This window comes from Bubalus kerabau, chromosome 15, assembly GCF_029407905.1.
Source record: "Bubalus kerabau isolate K-KA32 ecotype Philippines breed swamp buffalo chromosome 15, PCC_UOA_SB_1v2, whole genome shotgun sequence".
NCBI classification, from domain to species: domain Eukaryota; kingdom Metazoa; phylum Chordata; class Mammalia; order Artiodactyla; family Bovidae; genus Bubalus; species Bubalus kerabau.
In genome coordinates, this window is record NC_073638.1 from 36,374,708 (window position 1) to 36,396,424 (window position 21,717).

Consider the following 21,717-nt stretch of genomic DNA (forward strand, 5'->3'; position numbering starts at 1 on the left):
AGGTCGCTTGAATCTCATTTTAAATATTCCTATTTTTCCCACACAGAGACTGAATTAAGAATTTATATTTTTAGTTTTGTCAGTAAATTTCTTGACTGCTTAAAAATTTTATTCAGACATAATGTTTGGGGAAAAGAATTACAGTAGTAATTACTGATTCAGCAGTAGCCACTTAGATTTTAATTCCTTATACTCTTCTCTTCTACCAGCATAGAAAGGTGCACATGTTTGTAAGTGATATACTTCTTGTCCCATGAAATCACTGGAAAGGTCTGTTTTAGTCAATCAGTTAATTAGTCAGTTAGATAATGACTCTTTGCCTTTCATATTTGGAGGCAGTGTCCTAGGAACATGCTACAAATTTATCTGCAAGATATCTTCCTTCTGCTTGAGCAGAGAGGATATATAAGATGGGAAAAGTTTACTGTTATCCCCGTTTTTGAACTGCTGGTCTCTCTGCTTTCATTCTGAGTCAATTTTTCTCACAGCAACCAGAGTCATTTTTATAAACCTAAATCAAGTCTCTTGCAACTTTAGGTCATTTAACCCTATGCTATACTGTTTCCTCAGAGAAACATTTCTTGACCACCCCATATCCAAAATAGTCCTCACTACTGCCTATTGACTACCTCCTGCTACTCACCCTCTACCCTTCAAACTCTTTCTCATTATCTTACTCTGTTTTCTTCATAGCATCTATTTTCAACAGGCATTTGTTATATTTAATATATATTTTGTCATGGGTGTGTGTATACACACACATATATACATATTACATCCGTTTGTATATTGTCTGTCTTTCCTAAGAGATAGTGGTAGGGAAGGAATTTTGTCTACCTCTGGGTCCCAAGTGCCTAAAATGGTGTAAAATAACTGAAAACCATTAAATAATTCAGCACAGTGTATGCAATGTAATGTTGACAGAGGAAAATAAATTTATACTTAGGGAATTTTCATAGAGGAGTTTGAGCTGAACTTCAAAGGGTAGGTCAGATTTGAGACAACAAGGGGGAAAGGAAAGATCATTCTACATAAGTGAAAAAAAATGTCATGCATAAACTTAGAAGCTACTGAAAGCAAGAGGGGAAAGAGGGCAAATGGTAGTAAGAAAGAGGTTTGAAAGGTATGTTAAGAATATGTTCTGTGGTGATTTCAATGCCAGCCCAGGCTAAGGAATTTGGATGTTATCTTCTTTAATAGGAACATTTCTTTAGTGTATCTAAGTTATTTAATATGAACATGCTGCTGCTAAGTCGCTTCAGTCGTGTCCGACTCCTAGCGACTCCATGGACTGCAGCCCACCAGGCTCCTCTGTCCGTGGGTCTGTGGGATTTTCCAGGCAAGGGTACTGGGGTGGGGTGCCATTGCCTTCTCCGAATATGAACATAGTACTAAATAACATACAAAAATAAAAAAAAACTGCTCCTTTTGAAACAGCTTGTTAGCTTGTCCTTATATCGGCTTCAGTGTTGATGTACATTTAGTTGGGGCAGCAGGTGTAGAAGTGTGTGTGAGTGTATGTGGATGAGTGTGTGTATGTGTGTAAGTGTGCATGCTGAGAGTGGACAGGATTTGTAGGTTACATTACAAAATGCATTACAGTTGAATGTCTTTAACTTTTTGCTGTAAAAAGGCCTGAAAGTGAAAGTGAAGTTGCTCAGTCGTATCTGACTCTTTGTGACCCCATGGACTTTTGCTTACCAGGCCCTTCCGTCCATGGGATTTTCCAGGCAAGAATACTGGAGTGGGTTGCCATTTCCTTCTCCAGGAGATCTTCCCAACCCAGGGATTGAACCTGGGTCTCCCACATCGTAGGCAGATGCTTTACCATCTGAGCCTCCAAAACCTGAAGGCTGTTTGATTTGTGGCTATGGCCACTATTCATGCCTTTGAAAAAATGTCTTAGTTGCTCAGTCATGTCCGACTCTTTGCGACCCCATGTAGCCTGCCAGGCTCCTCTATCCATGGAATTCTCCAGGCAAGAATATTGGAGTGTGTAGCCATTCTCTTCTCCAGGAGATCTTCCAGACCCAGGGACCAAACCCGCATCTCCGGCATTGTAGGAAGATTCTTTATCGCCTGAGCCACTAAGGAATCCTGTTTATGCCTTTACTCAGTGTTTATTTCTTATAAAATTCCCTTTACTTTACCTCTCTGCACCCCTGAACACATACAGGCATGGTCTCTCACTGATGTGTCCAGGGAGGATTATCTTGCCGTGACTGGGACCCAGCTGTCAATAGCTTAGACATCTTATTTATGTTCTGTTCAGAGTTTATGTTTCTCAGTCCTCCTAGCTTAAGATGAAACTGTTTCTGCTCTCCTTGTTAGGTGTTGCTTAAATGTTTTTCTGTCATTTGTTCTGTATTGCATAACCAGTCCACTGTGATAAAACAAACTCTTTTAATATTTTGAAAAACTGTATCCCTGGCTCTTCTGATGAGAACAGTTTATCATTTGTCAGAAAATTGATGATGATGAAATTATTAGAGAAGTTTAGAGGCATCTCTAAAGTATACTATAGAAGAATTTCAACAGATCTACTAGGAGAGCTCAGCCATTAAAAATATCTTCAAATAAATGAACCAAATCAATTTTTATATTTTTCTTAACAACAAGTGGACTTTAAAGTCAGACTGTGGCATACCAAAAGAAAAGATCACTGCAATGAAGTATGTTTGAAGCAGAGGTATATTCCTATTGCCTTGATTTGAAGCCTGCAAATGATAAAAGGACTTCAAATTGGTTCAGAAGATTTAAAAATTATCAAAAGTATTGTAGCTTATTTTTTAAATAACAGAGAATGAAAGTTTTTTTAATGCATTTGTATTATAAACATTTGTTGAATCTCTACTCTGTACAAGACAAGGAGTTTTACTAAGATGCAAAGTCCCTTCCTTTAGGTTGCTTGTGCATATTTTAATAAAAACTGTAGTTTAAGATGTAAACCTGCATTTCTGGAGGAGGAATTTAATAATTGAACTCTGTTCATTGCTAACAGAGTAAGGCTGTGTAAAATACTTCAGGGGTAAAAGCCAGATTGCCTTCATTACAGGTCAAAAGTTTATGAAATGTTTATGTCTGAATTTGGTTGTTACAAACAAAGAAATGCCACATTCTTCACAATGTTACTATATTTATGTGGCACTTATACAAGATTAAAAAATTAATTTCCATCTTGGCAAAACACTTTGATCATTGTGTATTTAATGGGGTTTCCATTTGAGAACAACAATCATTAGTCTCTAATACGTTTCATATTTCTGTGGAAATAAGACAGGGTGGAATAAGAAACATTCATCTTCACTAGTCTTTGGAAATATCTAAAGTAAATGACTAGCTCAGTCTTCTCTGATGGCCTGGTGACCACTAACTGTGACTGTTTGCATAATAGTCAACTCTTCACTTCTGTAGTGATAACTGTTTGTATCTGATTAAAATTAAGACTGTTTTAGTTCTCTTGACTTTTCCAGAAGTTGCAAAAATTGAGATTTGCTGTTCTGCTTTAACCAAACAAATGCACACATGGGGATAACAATATGCTGAGTTTATGCAGATTTTACAGCACGAATCTGAATAAAATACCCACTAATAGATCCTTAAGGAGTAATAAACACACATGAATTTTCCTTAGTTGCACTTTAAAGTGATTTTAACATACTACTAGACCTTAACAATAATATTTAATTGACAAGATTATGCATTTGTATGGATTGAAAAGGTGGTACATATCTAATTCCAAATGAATCATAAATTTTACTTTTGCATAACATGTTTTATTAATTTCTTTATGGCCAGGACGTTCTACTTCCCTCCTGGTGAGAGTTTCTTAAAACATAGTAAGATAATTTAAACACATTTAATTAACATTTGTCATCCATTTTATAAAGTAATCTGACTTTTGTCCTCATAAATACTCTCAAATTTTTTCTTGGTTTGAAACTATAGGAAGACTATGGAAAGATATGTAATGGAATTTTTGTTGTAATTTATTTTTCTTTTTAAGCAAATCTTTCTCTGTTGACCACTTTCCAAAGTAAGCTGACAAATTGGATGATTTATACTACTGCATAAGTGAAAGCAAACTTAACATTTCTACCTGATAAAGCTATGGGCTTCTCTAAGGCATCTTTTTATTCCTAGGGCTCAGCACAGTACTGGGCAGATAGTGCTCAGTTCAGTTCAGTTGCTCAGTCGTGTCCGATTTTGTGACCCCATGGACTGCAGCACGCCAGGCTTCCCTGTCCATCACCAACTCCTGGAGCCTGCTCACACTCATGTCCATCGCGTCAGTGATGCCGTCCAACCATCTCATCCTCTGTCGTCTGCTTCTCCTCCCGTCTTCAGTCTTTCCCAGCAATAGGGTCTTTTCCAATGAGTCAGTTCTTTGCATCAGGTGGCCAAAGTATTGGAGCTTCAGCTTCAACATCAGTCCTTCCAATGAATATTCAGGACTGATTTCCTTTAGGATTGACAGTGCTAGGTGCTCAGTAAAAGCTGTTGAATAGTTGAATGAAGACAGGCACTACTGACTTACTTTACAGAGTAACATGTCTTTTAGGGACCTAAGAGGTCATTTTATACATGTGGAACTCTTTATTTCAGGGAGTAAGGGGACATATCGGAGAAGGCAATGGCACCCCACTCCAGTACTTTTGTCTGGAAAATCCTGTGAACGAAGGAGCCTGGTAGGCTGCAGTCCATGGGATCACTAGAGTCGTACATGACTGAGCGACTTCACTTTCACTTTTCACTTTCATGCACTGGAGAAGGAAATGGCACCCCACTCCAGTGTTCTTGCCTGGAGAATCCCAGGGACGGGGAAGCCTGGTGGGCTGCCGTCTCTGGGGTCACACAGAGTCGGACACGACTGAAGTGACTTAGCAGCAGCAGCAGCAAGGGGACATATAAGTAAGAAATGCTAAAAATCATGATTACGTTAGTACCACATCCATGTTGTTTTCGTTGAAAATTCATTATTTAAACAGAACATGTACAAATGAATAAGAGATAAAGTAATGATGTTTGACTACTGATGATCCTGGTAGATTAATGAGATACTTGCCCATTTTCGAAAATACAAATAGAGCAGCGTGTATACAGTATGCTGAAAATATAAAAAGATGTTAACACAAAGGACGTGCAAAGAATTGGCCCTTTCAGGGCTATTAACATTTTTCTCTGAATATACACCTAAAGAAGATTTTTAAAATATGTGCTATTGATCTGATAAATGGAGCCATTGTTACTCTCAAAGATCATTCTCCTCCTGTGTAATCAAGAAAGGGAGCTGGAAAGTACTAAACTGTGAAGTGGATTTGAAATAGCTGTCTTTAAAGACCCACCTATAAAAAGAGTTGCTTTGTTTGCATGCCTTACTTTTGGTAGTGAAGGTGGGGATGATATGTATCATCTCCATTTTTCCTATGAATATTTCAGATATTTTATTAGATATATTTAATAGTGTAAATTAGTAAAGACAAGTAAACTAGTGAAGCTATTTTCCATTCTTTTCCTTGAAATTAACTTTTTAAATATAATATACATAAAGAAAAGGTTAGCTATTCATTAATCTTCAAAGACATGACTTTGAAAGACTAAAGCTGAGTTTTTAAAAAGGATGCCCTTAAACTGCAATATCTTTAGTTTGTTCTACCTTTCTAGGGATTTTCCTGGCCCTTTAGTGAAGATTTTGAAAAGATTGGTGACAATAGTAATCAACATTCCAGGAAAATAAATTGTATTGTATGAAAGATGAATGGTAACAAAGTGTTTTGCATGTTATCCTTGTGGGAGTTTGAGAGAGAGAAAATGTCTTGCCTTCAACAAACAAATAAACAAAGCAGAATCTTTTTCTTATATTATGTGTACAGTTATTATCCATTGGATGTTGGTGGGAAACATCTAGGAAGATTGGACTCTGTGTTCTTAAAGACTCAGAAAATTTGTGTCTCATAATTGCTCCTGGTAAAATATGTTTGATTATTCTCCTGCTAGAGCTAGGCGGATTCTCTATAGGCAAGGATTTGTAATCCACCATTAGCGGTACCAGCCAGAGATTTGCTAAATAAGACAAATGAAAAGCAGACAAAGTGATATCAAAATTTATTTAAACATCATTCTTAAATCTTCTATAATGAGAACAGCTAGAACTCTATACTTTTTGCAGTTATATTAACAATAATATTGCCCTATGGAAATTAGTGCTCGGAAAACCAGTTCTTGAGTCCTCGATGGTTCTCCTGTTTATTAGTTGGCACAAAATGCCTACTATGTATGTCCTTAGCCCTGTGATAAGAGCAATGGGGAATAGAGCAATATAAGTGTCACAGGCTATTCAAGACCCTCAATTTACTTGGTGAGAGATGATTAATGAATTGAAACAATTAGGGAATAGTCAGGTAGGCTGTATATAATAAGCTCCTTTGGATACTTCAAACTATGGTCAATATGTTGACTACTGCTTTATGCTTTTTAAGTCAGGGAAAAACAAAAATCTTAAAAATTTAGACAAAAAAAAAGTTTTGCAACTAAAGGGTTTGTTTTAAAGCATTATTTATCCTATCAAATGAGACCCTTTCCCTCCTAACTCTCCAGAAATAGCTGAGATTTGGCATGCATTTTTTGGCAGTAAGAAGATACCTCCATGCCTTGAAGGCTTTTCATGTAAGGTTCTGGGGACTTTATTTCTTTCACTCTAGACTGTACAGCTTTTATAATGGTAACATTTTATGCAAATAACTCAGCTATTCTTTGCAATAAAGAATATGGCCTTTAAGGAAATTCCTCACCCCCACCCCCACCCTTTCTGTCTTTCTTTATGCCCTGAGTCTCCCTCTAATTGCTCTTTCTCTCTTGTTGTATTTTTTGTCTCTGTCTTCCCCTCCCTCCTTCATGATTTACAAACATTGGAAACATTCCTTCCAACAGATAAAGGAAGCTTTCTCCAATTAAATCACATGAGGAATGATTTTCTAGAAATAAGGCATTAAAAAGATCTTCACTTGCTCACTGTCTTTAACTAGGTAACAGAGATTAATATTGTTCATGATTTTCAATACAAATACTTATTTCCTGTCACTAAGAAAAGTTAAATAATCCTCATGAAAGAAAATGAGCCCCCCTGAGTGTCACTCTGTTTGCATATTAGCACGTAGCCAGGTCTCTGCCAAGTTGCTTTCTGACTGACTGCTGCAGATGCTCTTTCTCAAGTATTCTGAGTCATATCTTTAGTGCAAGTCTTCAGGGACAAACAATAGCACCTGTTCCTCACAAGATATCAGGCCAGTTAGCCCATTCATGTATCTTTAATGAAGCTCTGGGGCAGATGGCAAAAAATGGCATCATCAACTTAGCACAGAGAAAACAAAGGGCATAAGTATTGATGCAACAATGCTGTTTGACGAATAGAGAGAGACAGAACCTAAGTGTTTCACGTGCATCTGCTGCTGTCTCGAGTGTCTAAAAGATGTGAGTTACACCCTAGCAATTAAAATTTCTGGGCATGTAGCCTATTTGATCGAGAATGTGTTCCTCACCCTCTGCAAAAGGGAAATGCTTTGGTCTGGGACTGTGGAAGTTTAGAATTAATGGGCAGTTAGGCTTTAAGGGATACAGTTTGCTTCTTTCCTGATACACTGACTAGCTCCACCTATGACAGGGTTCCTGGATTCTCATTAGTCGTTCCAGTTATATGCCCAGTTATTTCTGACGTCCAAAGCAATAAAAAATAATGCACTTTTATGCTCAGAGATTATTTTTGGTTAAATTAAGTTTTACTCTTTATATTAACAAAATCAGTTTTACTTCTACCTATGGGATGATTGAGCATTCTTTGGCATTGCCTTTCTTTGGGATTGGAATGAAAACTGACCTTTTCCAGTCCTGTGGCCACTGCTGAGTTTTACAAATTTGCTGGCATATTGAGTGCAGCACTTTCACAGCATCATCTTTCAGGATTTGAAATGGCTGCACTGGAATTCCATCACCTCCACTAGCTTTGTTCATAGTGATGCTTTCTAAGGCCCACTTGACTTCACATTCCAGGATGTCTGGCTCTAGCTGAGTGATCACACCATCGTGATTATCTGGGTCGTGAAGATCTTTTTTGTACAGTTCTTCTGCACTCATCTCACACGCTGGTAAAGTAATGCTCAAAATTCTCCAAGCCAGGCTTCAGCAATACGTGAACCGTGAACTTCCAGATGTTCAAGCTGGTTTTAGAAAAGGCAGAGGAACCAGAGACCAAATTGCCAACATCCGCTAGATCATTGAAAAAGCAAGAGAGTTCCAGAAAAACATCTATTTCTGCTTTATTGACTATTGCAAAGCCTTTAACTGTGTGGATCACAATAAACTGTGGAAAATTCTGAAAGAGATGGGAATACCAGACCACCTGACCTGCCTCTTGAGAAACCTGTATGCAGGTCAGGAAGCAACAGTTAGAACTGAACATGGAACAGCAGACTGGTTCCAAATAGGAAAAGGAGTACGTCAAGGCTGTATATTGTCACCCTGCTTATTTAACTTCTATGCAGAGTACATCATGAGAAACGCTGGGCTGGAAGAAGCACAAGCTGAAATCAAGATTGCCGGTAGAAATATCAATAACCTCAGATATGCAGATGACACCAACTTTATGGCAGAAAGTGAAGAGGAACTCAAAAGCCTCTTGATGAAAGTGAAAGAGGAGAGTGAAAAAGTTGGCTTAAAGCTCAACATTCAGAAGATGAAGATCATGGCATCTGGTCCCATCACTTCATGGGAAATAGATGGGGAAACAATGGAAATAGTGTCACTTTATTTTTTTGGGCTCCAAAATCACTGCAGATGTTGACTGCAGCCATGAAATTAAGACACTTACTCCTTGGAAGAAAAGTTATGACCAACCTAGATAGCATATTCAAAAGCAGAGACATTACTTTGCCAACAAAGGTCCATCTAGTCAAGGCTATGGTTTTTCCAGTGGTCATGTATGGATGTGAGAGTTGGACTGTGAAGAAAGCTGAGCACTGAAGAACTGATGCTTTTGAAGTGTGGTGTTGGAGAAGACTCTTAAGAGTCCCTTGGACTGCAAGGAGATCCAACCAGTCCATTCTAAAGGAGATCAGCCCTGGGTGTTCTTTGGAAGGAATGATGCTAAAGCTGAAACTCCAATACTTTGGCCACCTCATGTGAAGAGTTGACTCATTGGAAAAGACTCTGATGCTGGGAGGGATTGGGGGCAGCAGGAGAAAGGGACAACAGAGGATGAGATGGCTGGATGGCATCACCGACTCGATGGATGTGGGTTTGGGTGAACTCCGGGAGTTGGTGATGGACAGGGAGGCCTGGTGTGCTGTGATTCATGGGGTCACAAAGAGTCGGACACAAATGAGCGACTGAACTGAACTGAACAAAACTGATGGGATATTTGGGGGGCTTCCCTAGTAGCTCAGATGGTAAAGAATCTGCCTACAATGCAGGAGACCTGAGTTCAATCCCTGAGTCTGGAAGGTCCCCTGGGGAAGGCAATGGCAACTCACTCCAGTATTCTTGCCTGGAGAATTCCACTGACAGAGGAGCCTGGCAGGCTACAGCCCACTGTGTCGCAAAGCATCGGACATGAGTGAGCAACTAACATACACACATGGGATAATTATGGCTCAGCAGGTAAAGAATCCACCTGCAGTGCAGGATACACAGGAAACCCAAGTTCGATCCCTGGGTCAGGAAGATCCCCGAAGAAGGAAATGGCAACCACTCCATTATTCTTGCCTGACAAATCCCATGGACAGAGGAGCCTGATTGGCTACAGTTCTTGGGGTCACAAAGAGCTGGACATGACTGAGCAACTAAGCATAGCACAGCACATGGGATAATTAAAGAATCTGAATTTGGGCTAAGGGAAAACTGCACTTTCAAGAAAAAAAGATGCTATTTGAAATTTTGATAACTTCTTGAAAAAGACATGTGGAGACTGGTCACTCTTTGATGGAATTCTATTATTTCTTATTCTTTAGTAGAATATTTTTGGAACTTGCTGTTTACAATGTGACTGCCTTTCCTGGCATGTTACCAAATGGGAAAATAAGATGATGGGATGATAAAGGAAAGGCAGGCTTACATTCTTCAGAGCAGGATGGGACTTTTCTCTTTTATCAAAATTCTTTATCTTCCTTAGACACTGATATGCAGTGCAGTAAACTTAATTCACAACTTCCATAGAAGAAAAATACTTTAGATGCTTATGTGATGCTTGTATGGCCACCAAATCCCCTTTCCTTACCTCCCCCACCCACCTTGTTCTTGCTTTCCATTTTTGTCCCACCTTCAACCAATAATCTTCTAGTAAGTAAAATAAATGGAAAGTTCTGAAAGGGGAAATTATTGCTTTAATTCATGATTTCCACTCACTTTATTTGCACTAGGTCATACTGGTGAACTTTGTATGAAAGGCGGTAGTTGGAAGTATCCATAGAATTTTAATTACCTGTGCTACCTTTTATGACACATAATTTTTTAAAAATGGTATCCCATTGGCGAGATCTGAGTAAGGCTGTTGGATTGTGTCAATGTCAGTGTCCTGGTTGTGATATTGTTCTATAATTTTTCAAGTTTCATCATTGGGAGAAACTGAGTCAAGTATACATGGGATCTTTTGTATCATTTATTATAACCGCATGTAAATTCACAATTATATTTAGCAAAAGATGACTTTATGCTTAATATAGTACTTAAAAGTATAGGCTTTGAGCCTGACATACCTGGCCTTGAATCTTGGCTCCATCACTTTTTAAGTGACTGTGTTACCTAATTTCTCCTTGTTTCGTCTTTCTCATTAAATAAATGAGGACAGTAACAGTAAGTACCTGATCAAATCTTGAGAATTAAATGAGATGGAGCATTTAAATCACTTTCCCATATGCTTGACATAGAGGAAATACTGGAAAATATTAGTTGCTGTGATGATGATGATGATTTCTGTAATTAGAGATATAAGAGGAGCTTTTCATCATTTCTCAGCCTGTGTTCTAACTGGCTACTGGATATTTTGGCTTATATTTAATGAAGGCATTTTGAATTTGCATATCATTATTTTACTTAAAATAAGGTCAACTTTATCATTTGAATCTAAATGATTATTGCTAACGCATTAATTGGAATTGATGACAAATTTGAGATCAATGTGTAGGTACAAAATAAGAGAAGAAACAGACTGAAACTGAACAACACAGTATCTATACTCCCTAGTATCTATATTTCAGAGACACATCTCTGAAATATAAAATTATTTTCAGTTGCAGCCCTTCAGATTTTCTCTATGCAGAGAATGTACATGTATGATTTCTCGCTTTTCTTTTACTGAAGTCCATGCGATATAATGGAAAAACCACTGAACAGGGTGCAGAAGTTCTGGACTCTAGATCCAGGTCTGTCGCAGGCAGTGTGACCTCAGTTTTACCTTCTCAAGCCACCTGGTTCCCTAGTGTAAATTGTGAGATTTGAACTGGATTAGTGACTCTCAAAGAATGGTCCTTGAACCAACAGCACTAACTAGCTTCACCTAGGAACTTGTTAGAACAGTATATTCAGGTTCCCACCTCAGATCTACTGATTTCTGAGAATGGGATCAAATAATTTTTGTTTGAACAAGCCCTCCAGATGATTCCAAAGTCCACAAAAGTTTGAGAATCTCTCTGGATTAAATTTTAGTCTACATTCTAGACTGTTGGCCCCAACCCCCAGAGTTTCTGTTTCATAGGTCTGGGCTGGAGTCTGATAATTTGCTTTTTTTAACGCTCTCAGGTATTGCTGATGCTGCTGGTTGGGTACCGCACTTCGAGAACTACTAGGTTAGATAAACTCCAAGCTTCACTTCAACTCTGTGATTCCATCATTGTCATTGTTCCCACAATACCTTCTGTCCCACTCCTTATTTACTTTGTTTCTCAGTTTATTGAAACTGCCTCTTTCCTCACAGCATTGAAACTTTCTAAAATATCCTGTTATGTAGAGGATGGTGGACAGAAAAGAACTTCCCTAAGTTCTTACAGCTTACGTTAGTATGAAACACCTACAGCTCTTTAATGTTAAAAATGGCCTTAATTAGTTAACTTTAGTCTCTCAGTTACATAGCTAGCTACAAAGGAAATATGTTCAGACACCAAGATTTAATCATTAAAGTCTGATACCTGATTGCCATTGATGCCCTTATGCTCAAGATCTGAAGAGCTTGGGCTCCAATGTAAAAATAAAATTATGTTTTCAGATGCTGTTTAATGAATAACACTAAGGATCCCAAATTACATCTTCAAATGAGCCTTTTAATCCCACCTTTTTTTTTTTTCCTTCGTGTTCTGGATATTTAGGAGAAGATATTGCTCTGTGAGACATGGGTCTGCTAAAAACAAACAAGCCTCTGCCTGCCAAACTGAATTATTTATTTGACTCATGTTTTCTTATTTGAAGTAGAGTTATGGGTTAAGATCCACTGTTTCTTGTATTAGTTCTTTAGTAGTTTGATAAATTTCTAGTACTGAATAGAAAACTGGATAAGAAAAACTAAGGATCTAATATTTACTGAGTGCCTATTAAATGCTAGTCACCATGCCCCAAGCATTACTTTTCTTGTTTATTTAATCCTCACAACAACCACGCTGCTAACTACCAGCTACGTTAGTACACATTAGCTTTGGTTTTTACATGAGAAAATAGACTCAGGAAGGCTGAGTAACTGTTCAAGATCACACTGCCAAGGAAATGACACTGTATAGATTTAAGCTTCAGATTCATTTGACAACAAAGCCTTTGTAGACATAGTAGATTCTGAATAAATGTGTTGAATGAATTGAGGAATGACTATATGACATTATCTTCCTAACGTTGGCTTTTAAACAAACGTAGAATTATAAAGTTGAAAATGCACCATAGGTCATTATCTAATTAGAGTTTAAGTTATGTCTATCCTTTAAAGTATCTGTGGCATATGAGTATACAGCCGTTACTTGACCACTTCCCTGGAGAAGGGCATGGCAACCCACTCCAGTATTCCTGCCTGGAGAATCCCATGGACAGAGGAGCCTGGTGGGCTACAGTCCATAGGGTGGCAAGGAGTCATACACGACTGAATCGTCTTAGCACACACACACATAGGAAAATGGCACAAAGAACCTCTTTAATCACAGTGATTATTGAATAGCTCATTATTAGAAAATTCTTCTTTGCATTAAACTTCTCTAAAACCTTTCTTTCGAGCCTAGTTCTGTTCTTTGTAATCACTCAGACTTAAGTTCTTCTTCCATACATAATTCTTTCAAATATTTCAGCATAAATGTATATCTTCTCTCACCCAACCAAAATAGCCCCTATTTTTTCAGCTTCTTCTCAAGATCCATAACACATAATAATGATTTAATAAATATTCGTTGAAAGAAGGAAAGAAAAAATTTATTTGATACCTAGACTCCCCACTTTTTGTTTCCTTCCTTTAGAATGTGAAGCATCTGTGCTGTGTTCTGGGTATATGCTAAGACCATATTTCTAAAACGAAATGAAGTGATTTCCTTTGATATACTCTTATACTGGACAATAGTCACCCACAAAAATATCATGTCTTATTTTCTGACATAGAACAATGCTGTCATCTTTGACATCTCAAGTTTGCAAGCTGGAATTGAGCAGCAAACCTCGTGCTTTCCTTCAGGGCTAAAGGCAAGACCTAGGCACCAGGGGATCAGCTCCAGTTGAAGCAGGCTAAGTTTGTACTCAAACGTACAAAACTTGGGCTTACCTCAGCTAAAATGGAAGGAAAAGCTGCCCAAAGCTAGTTTCTTTCACGCCCCACTGGCAAGGTAGTAATTGCACAAAGACCTTTTTATTATAAGTTGATTTTCCTGAGAAATGAATTCAGAGAAATACTGTAAAGTGTTTATTTTTTGCTTGCCCTTTATTAACCCACATCTTAGGGCTTTCCCTAGAGAGAAACTGTTGGTAAATGAAACCTCTTAGACCTGCACAGGAGCATTTTTGCAATCTGTCCCTGGCTGTGAAGGGAACAGGGACAGGATAAGGCAAGTTGGTGCTATTTAAACAGGGTCATCAGCCAGTATATGGAATTTTGCCTAAAGAGAATATTTAGGAATTTAAACGGGGGAAGGGTTTGGGGTTTGTAGACTACTAGTAAAGGTTTGTATCTTAAACAGGATATAATGCAACTTTTTTATACTAGTAAGGAGGGGTAAAGACCCTATTTGAACTTAAAGATCATGGCTGTTAGTACATCGTAGTTTTGATCTTTAAATAACAAAAGTCCTATAGTTTAATTTATAAAATCATGCCCTGAAAGCCAGTACAAAACCTCCCTGTGATGCTATTCTGGAATCAGGACAGCATGCATAGAGTAAGGGAGGGAGCTGGGAAATTAAAATGTAATTTTCACAGACATGATTCTGTCATAGTTCTTATTTTCTTTATATGGAATACAAATACTGATATAGAGTGAAGATTTTCTGTTTTGCATTTTTGTGCTCTTTGATACATTTATTGAGGTCAAATGAAATTTGATATAGTAGGATTTATTATGAAATGCTCTCTGAATACAACTCCATAATTACTCAGCTACATGGTAGTGCATAAAGCTGTAAAACTGCTTAGCCAGACAAGCAATTTATATGTTACATCGAGGTGTGTATGGCAAAGAATATTAGTTTAATTGGGAGCCAAGAGGTAGTAGCCTTAAATCTGAAGGGCTATATGTTTGACATAATGCAGCAAGGCTTTGAAATAAGATATCTAAACTGGGGAGCTACAGCTTTTGGAATATATAACAATTAGACATTACTTTCTGACCAAGGATACTAGTAACAGTTTTCAAAATAAAGCACAGAATGCAAAGCTGATGAAAGGGCAAAACCTTTCAACACTGTACCATGAAAGAATAAAACATTCCTTCCGGCTCTTTGTTTTTTAAGAAAGAAAGAAAATGAAAGAAAAAAGTCAAGATGAAAGAAAACCATTCACTATAATTTAGTGGAAGCAGGGATGAGGCAAATTCACAAGGAGGTTAGATCGTTGGTATACCAGTGGAATCTGAATGGGATTTGATAAAGTTAGCCTGAATTTTCTCTAGGACCAGATTTGGAATGAGGTTAGAAATGGGTGGCTGTTTGGGTACCAGCACACCACCAGGAGTGAAAAACAAATACTTCTTGGCGTGCATTTGCTCTGTGTCTGATCATAGGCTCTCTTCTGTTTAGCAGGTTCAGGGTCACATGCCTCCGCTCATGATCCCAATTTTTCCACATGACCAGCGGACCCTGGCAGCAGCTGCTGCTGCCCAACAGGGATTCCTCTTCCCCCCTGGAATAACATACAAACCAGGTAAGTAGACAGGGATTTAACATTCTTTCGTGAATGCTAAGATCCGTATGTTTTTGCTTAGTAGTCAAAACAAACACAGAAGCATATGAAGGAACTATGAATAAAAAGATCATAAAAGGTATTTTAAAGTAAAATTAGAATTGTGAAGGGGGCATGTTAGTAACTAATTGATTGCTTGAAACTTTACTTTCTCTTCTTCCACTTGAATTTGTTCTGTATTCACAGATAAAATGCTACTTTCCCTCGGGACTACAAATTTTGTCAGCTCTCTCTCATATCTTTACTGTGAATAATTGTCTTTGGTTAAAGATACTTTTCTCTTCCTGAGAGCTTTTATTCTCTAAGAAAGTGGTCACATATAGTATAAAATGCTATTATTGTTTGTGGTCTGATTTCACTTGGAAGAAAAATTCAAACTGAACTGATTTAATTAGCTTGCCACTAATAGGTAAAATTCCTTTTTTATTTCAGTCTAAATAATGAAGCATTCAGTAGTACTTTCTCATTCATCTTTGAACCTCAAAGACGAGGTCACATAACCTTGCAGTGAAATATGTTTTGAGATGATTTAGCAAATGTTATGATTTTTCTTTATTCCTCTGGGTTTACTGGACTCCTGGGGAATTCAATTAGGGGCATAATGGTTTGAAGCTTCTTTCAGAGCATCCTTGTAAACAGGGCTTTAAATGTTTAAAGATATGTTGCCAAAGGAATCCAATGTAAGAAGATAGTCAAGTAAATAAAAGTCAACCTTAATTTCATTTGTGCATTCTTTGTAAGTGACCTCACCTCAGAAGTAGTGACCTTGTTCTACTCATTAATAATTTCTGTGTCAAGTTCTTTTTAACGTATTAACCTGATTATATTAACCTCCCAATCTGAGTACAACAGATCTGAGTGCAGCAGATTTTTTTGTGTGTGTATGGATTTATAAAGGTATTTTAATATGCTTAAAGCAACAATAAAATATAAGTCACTTTACAAAATTCTCTGTGAGGAAACTTACTGAATAGCTTAAGACCAAGCCTAATGGGTTTTAACATCTATTTGTTGCCATCAGTTACTCTTATGTATTTGGTAGAGAACCCCCTGCCAGTGAAGAAAGATAAGATGTCTGTGTCAAAACCCAAATGATTCAAAAAATAGAGATTTTTGAGAGATTGGCTAATTTAAGGACTGACTTTAAAAATCCCTCAGATACAAACCTGAGTAAAAGGATACCTGAGTAAAAGAAAATTGTGTTATTCAACTTGTTAAAAGTTGATTTTTCTAGAGCAGAATTTTTAGAGCAAGTTGTATTCTATGAAATTCATGTCTACATTAAGGACAGGATTATATTTTGCCAGAGAATATCTTTCTGTCAGTGCAGTGGTTCAGTTCTTCTCCGATCTCTATAAATAGTTTTGAACTCTGTTCATTTTGACTTCTTTCGGAGTGTTGGTGTACACTAAGTTTACTTGTTTATTCTGAATCAGAGTTGTCATCCCTACACCAGTCTTAGAAACCTTTTAGATACACTATACATGGAAACTCTCTAATGTTCATGTTTTTAAATTTAAAATTCTCCACATTTCAAAATCAGGTTATGGGCATTATTTTCTACTAGACATAGACACCAACATAATTAGCATATAATGTAATTTTGTTAAGACAATAATATTGTTTTCTATGGGGGAAGCTACTTTGATGTAGTCAGTGAGTTTGGACCGTTTTATAAAGCATCTCCTCACGCAGTATCAGTGAGATTGCAGTGGACAAGGATCTAGAGACTGGGGCGATACTGTGCGGCAGTGCATTACTCCCGCCGAACAGCATCTGCACAGCATGGAGCAGGGTCTTGGGGTAGCAAAGCTGGATTTGATTATGTTGGCTAAAACCTGCTAGTTAGGGCAGGACCATGGATTTAGACGTGTAGGATGATTTTTCATCACAAGCAAGGCTGGTAAAAAAGGTATTATCTGGTGACCTCTAAGTTATGTCAGAGAATTGAGTTAACCAGAACTCTAAATTCCCAGGTAGCTTCCCGGGTGGCTCAGAGGGTAAAGAATCTGCCTGCAATGCAGGAGATGTGGGTTCAATCCCTGGGTCAGGAAGATCCTCTGGAGGATGGCAGCCCACTCCAGTGTTCTCACCTGGAGAATCCTATGGGCAGAGGAGCCTGGAAGGCTACAGTCCATAGGGTTGCAAAGAGTTGGACATGACTGAGCATGAGTGCAATGCGCATATGCTAAATTATTAAATACTTTGGCTAATGCAGGTTTTATTGTTTATAAAAATTATACTTTAAAAGAATTAAATGTTTATATGAATGTTTAAAAGAATTATATGTTCAGATGCTACTGGTAGAGACCATACTTAGGAGACTTGGTATATGTAGTGTTCTTGTCATTCACATGAATTGGGAGAGGAGAATACTATTTGACTGGAGCCTGGACAAGGAAAACATTTTTGCCCCAAACTGAACTATAGAATTTCACTTGTGTGACAGCAAGACAAGTAGAGGAGCAGCATCACATGTAAAAGTCTTGAAATGGTGGTTAACTGTATAGTTTGATCCCCTAAGCAGCAAGAAGAATAAGTGCTACATTGGCTCTCTTTTTGCTCTTTTTTCATCTTCCCATAAACTGAAACAATTCCATACTGTTTTTTAAAATTAATTTTTATTGGAGTATGATTCTTTTCAATGTTGTGTTAATTTCTACTGTACAGCAGAATGAATCACCCATAAATGTACATATATCCTCTCCCTTTTGGATTTCCTTCCTGTTCAGGTCACCAAAGTGCATTAAGTAGAGTTCCCTATGCTGTACAATATGTTCTCAATAGTTATCTATTTTATATGTAATATCAATAGTGTATATGAGTCAGTCTCAGTCTCCCAATTGCTCCCACTCCCACTGCCCTCTTGATACCCCTGTATTTCTTCTCTACATCTGTGTCTCTGCTTTTGCTTTGCAAATCAGATCATCTATACTATTTTCTGTAGATTCAAATTCTGTATTGTTTTTGCCTCCGGCTGATTGAATAATCATCTTCATTTCCAGAAAGCAAAGACCACCTTGGGGTTATGTTCACTGTTAAAGCTGACTATTTCTGAATCCATATAGTACATTCTAAACAAATATATCGGAGAAGGCAATGGCACCCCACTCCAGTACTCTTGCCTGGAAAATCACATGGACAGAGGAGCCTGGTAGGCTGCAGTCCATGGGGTCAGTAAGAGTCAGACACGACTGAGCGACTTCACTTTCACTTTTCACTTTCATGCATTGGAGAAGGAAATGGCAACCCACTCCAGTGTTCTTCCCTGGAGAATCCCAGGGACGGGGGAGCCTGGTGGGCTGCCGTCTATGGGGTCGCACAGAGTCGGACACGATTGAAGCGACTTAGCAGCAGCAGCAGCAAACAAATATATAGAGAGCTATCAGCTTTCTCTCCTTCTGATAATTTGACCCATTGTTCTGGGCATTTCAGAACACCAGCAACACATGGCATTCCATGTGAACACCAGCCAAGCTCTCCCACCTTGGTAGGTTGGTGAGGAGGCAGGTTGACTACAGAGATTGTACCAGTTTCAGGGGAACATCTATCAAAATTACTTGTGTAGAATTTCTCTTATTGAGTTTTAATCCTTAGTTAACTTCCCCCCTTTTAAAACTGATTCTCTAATTAGCGACATCTTTCTAGAAAGTAACTTACCAGGGCCTAGAACATACACCACAGAATATTGGTTGCTTTGCTTTATCACATCATGATAAAGCAGACTGAGAGATACAGCAGTCCAGGGTAAGATAAATACAGTTGAGCACCTGTGTTTGTGAAAATGAACAACAACAACAAAAAGCTTTTGTAGCTGCCAATGTGTATATCAGATCGATTGAACTGACTGTAAAAGAAAGATACTAGGTAGGCTCCTTGTGTGCCAGGGATGGTTCAGCCGACCATGGGCTTCATGTAGCTGGGATTTTAAAAAATGATTGCTGCTAGAGCAGCACCCTTAACGTTTCCCAGGAGGTCCTAGGAACAGGATGTCTGCCTGCTCATGACTCCTTACTTACTTATTAAGTAATATTATATAAAGTATTATGATAACAGTTAAAGTTTATTGAATAATTACTTTGTGCCAAAGAGTGTATTAAATGTCCCACATTTATTATATTTATTTAATTCTTACTTGAACATGTCACTTAGACTTGCTGAGCCTCACTTCTTTATCATCTAAAAAAAAATATGTCATGATTTGTCCACTGCTCAGTGTGGGTGTGAAGATTAAGTTTCTTAAAGTATATGAAAGCTCTTTGAAAAAATTCTGAAGAACTACGTTTGGGGATAAAGTCTGACCGTGAAACCTGAGTAAATTTAACTACATTAAACTGCATTCTTATCCACTAGACATGTGGTTCAAGAACTGAGCATTTGACTGAGATATACTACCTCTCTGCCTGATGACCAAAAGCAATTTTACTCTAATATACCTAATGCTTCTTTAAGAAAAAAAAATGTGGAAGAATATACATAAAATAATACTTTTAATATTAACCATTTTTCAATGTACAACTTAATAGTATTAATACATCTGCAGTGTTTAGTAACCATAATCATGATCTACACTCCAAACTTTTAATCATCAACAACAGAAACACTGGCCATAAACAGTAACTCTCCTTATCCCCTTACCCCAAACCCCTAGAAACTTCTGTCCTGCTATTTTTCTATATGAATTTGCCTATTCTAGATACTTTATATGAATAGAATCATACAATATTAGTCCCTCTGTGTCTGGCTTATTTACTAAGCATAATGTTTTCAAGGTCCCTCCATATTGTAGCATATATCAAAAGTCCATTCTTTCCCCACATTCTGGTTATTGTCAATAATGCTCTTGTGAGCATTGATATGTGAATACCTGTTTGTGTCCCTGTTTTCAGTTCTTTTGGATATATATGTAGGAACGAGATTGTTGAATCCTATGGGTAGTTCTATGTTTAATCTTTTGAGATACCATCAGACTTTTCCATAGGGGTTGTACCTTTTACATTTCCAACCAGCAATGCAACAGTGTTCCAGTTTCTGTATATCCTCACCAATACTTGTTACTTTCCTATTTTTGAAAAAATTAGAGCCATCCTAATAGATGTGAAGTGGTATCTCATTGCGCTTTTGGTTTTCATTTCCCTAATGATTAGTGATTTTGAGCATCTTTTCATGTGCTTACTGGAAATTTGTATAGCTTCTTGGAAATATATCTGTTTAAGTACTTTGCATGGTTTTAAATTTAGTTGTTTGTTTACCCTTACTGCGGAGAAGGCAATGGCACCCCACTCCAGTACTCTTGCCTGGAAAATCCCATGGACAGAGGAGCCTGCCAGGCTCCAGTCCATGGGGTCCCTAAGAGTCGGGCACGACTGAGCGACTTCACTTTGGCTTTTCACTTTCATGCATTGGAGAGGGAAATGGCAACCCACTCTAATGTTCTTGCCTGGAGAATCCCAGGGACGGGGGAGCCTGGTGGGCTGCCGTCTATGGGGTCGCATAGAGTCGGACTTGACTGAAGCGAGTTAGCAGTAGCAGTTACCCTTCCTGAGTTTTGGGAGTTCTTATGTATTCTAGATGTTAATCCTTTGTCAAACTTATGATTTGCAAGTTTTTTTTTCTCATTTTGTAGGTTGCCTTTTCATTTACTTGATAGTATCATTTGATACACAAAAGTTTAATTTTGATGAAGTCTGATTTTTCTGTTTTTCTTTTGTTGTCTGTGCTATTGCTGTCATATCCATGAAATCACTGCCAAGTCCAAGGATTTACTCCTGTGTTTTCTTCTAAGAGTTTTATAGTTTTAGTGCTTAAGTTTAGGTCTTTGATCCATTCCATTATTTTTTGTATATGGTGTAAGTTAAGGACCTAACTTCATTCTTTTGCATGTGGATATCAGTTTTTCCAGCACCATTTGTTGAAAAGATGTCTTTTCTCCAGTAAATGGTCTTGGTGCCCTGATTTAAAAGAAAAGTCAATGAACTGTATATGTAAAGGTTTATGTCTGGGCTGTCTATTCTGCTTCATGAGTCTATATACCTGTTTTTATGCAAGTATTAGTCTGTTTTAATTACTCTAGCTTTGAAGTAAATTTTGAAGTCAGACTTCAAAGTATGAAGTATGAGCCTTCCAACTCTACTTTTCTTTCTCAAAATTTGTTTTAGCTGTTGGGGCTCCATGCAGTTCCAAATAAATTTGAGGATTGACTTTTCCATTTCAGGATTGTTGAATTTTGTTAGAAATTTCACTGAATCTATAGATTGCTTTGTTGATCTTAACAATGTTATGTCTTTCCGTCTATGAACCTGAATGCCTTTCTGTTTA

The 21,717-nt window shown here is 37.8% G+C and overlaps 1 protein-coding gene across 37 annotated transcripts in view; it reads left to right on the forward strand.

Moving 5' to 3' along the window:
* The window catches only part of SOX6 (SRY-box transcription factor 6), a 711,458-nt gene that overhangs the window by 555,732 nt on the left and 134,009 nt on the right, over positions 1 to 21,717 (forward strand). For 30 of the 37 annotated variants that reach the window (XM_055548488.1, XM_055548501.1, XM_055548492.1 and 27 more), the window contains one exon: positions 15,237 to 15,360. In XM_055548488.1, the coding sequence (XP_055404463.1) occupies positions 15,237 to 15,360 (124 nt within the window). The remainder of the gene's footprint in view (positions 1 to 15,236; positions 15,361 to 21,717) is intronic. The other 7 variants (XM_055548517.1, XM_055548495.1, XM_055548524.1 and 4 more) reach the window with 1 other exon arrangement.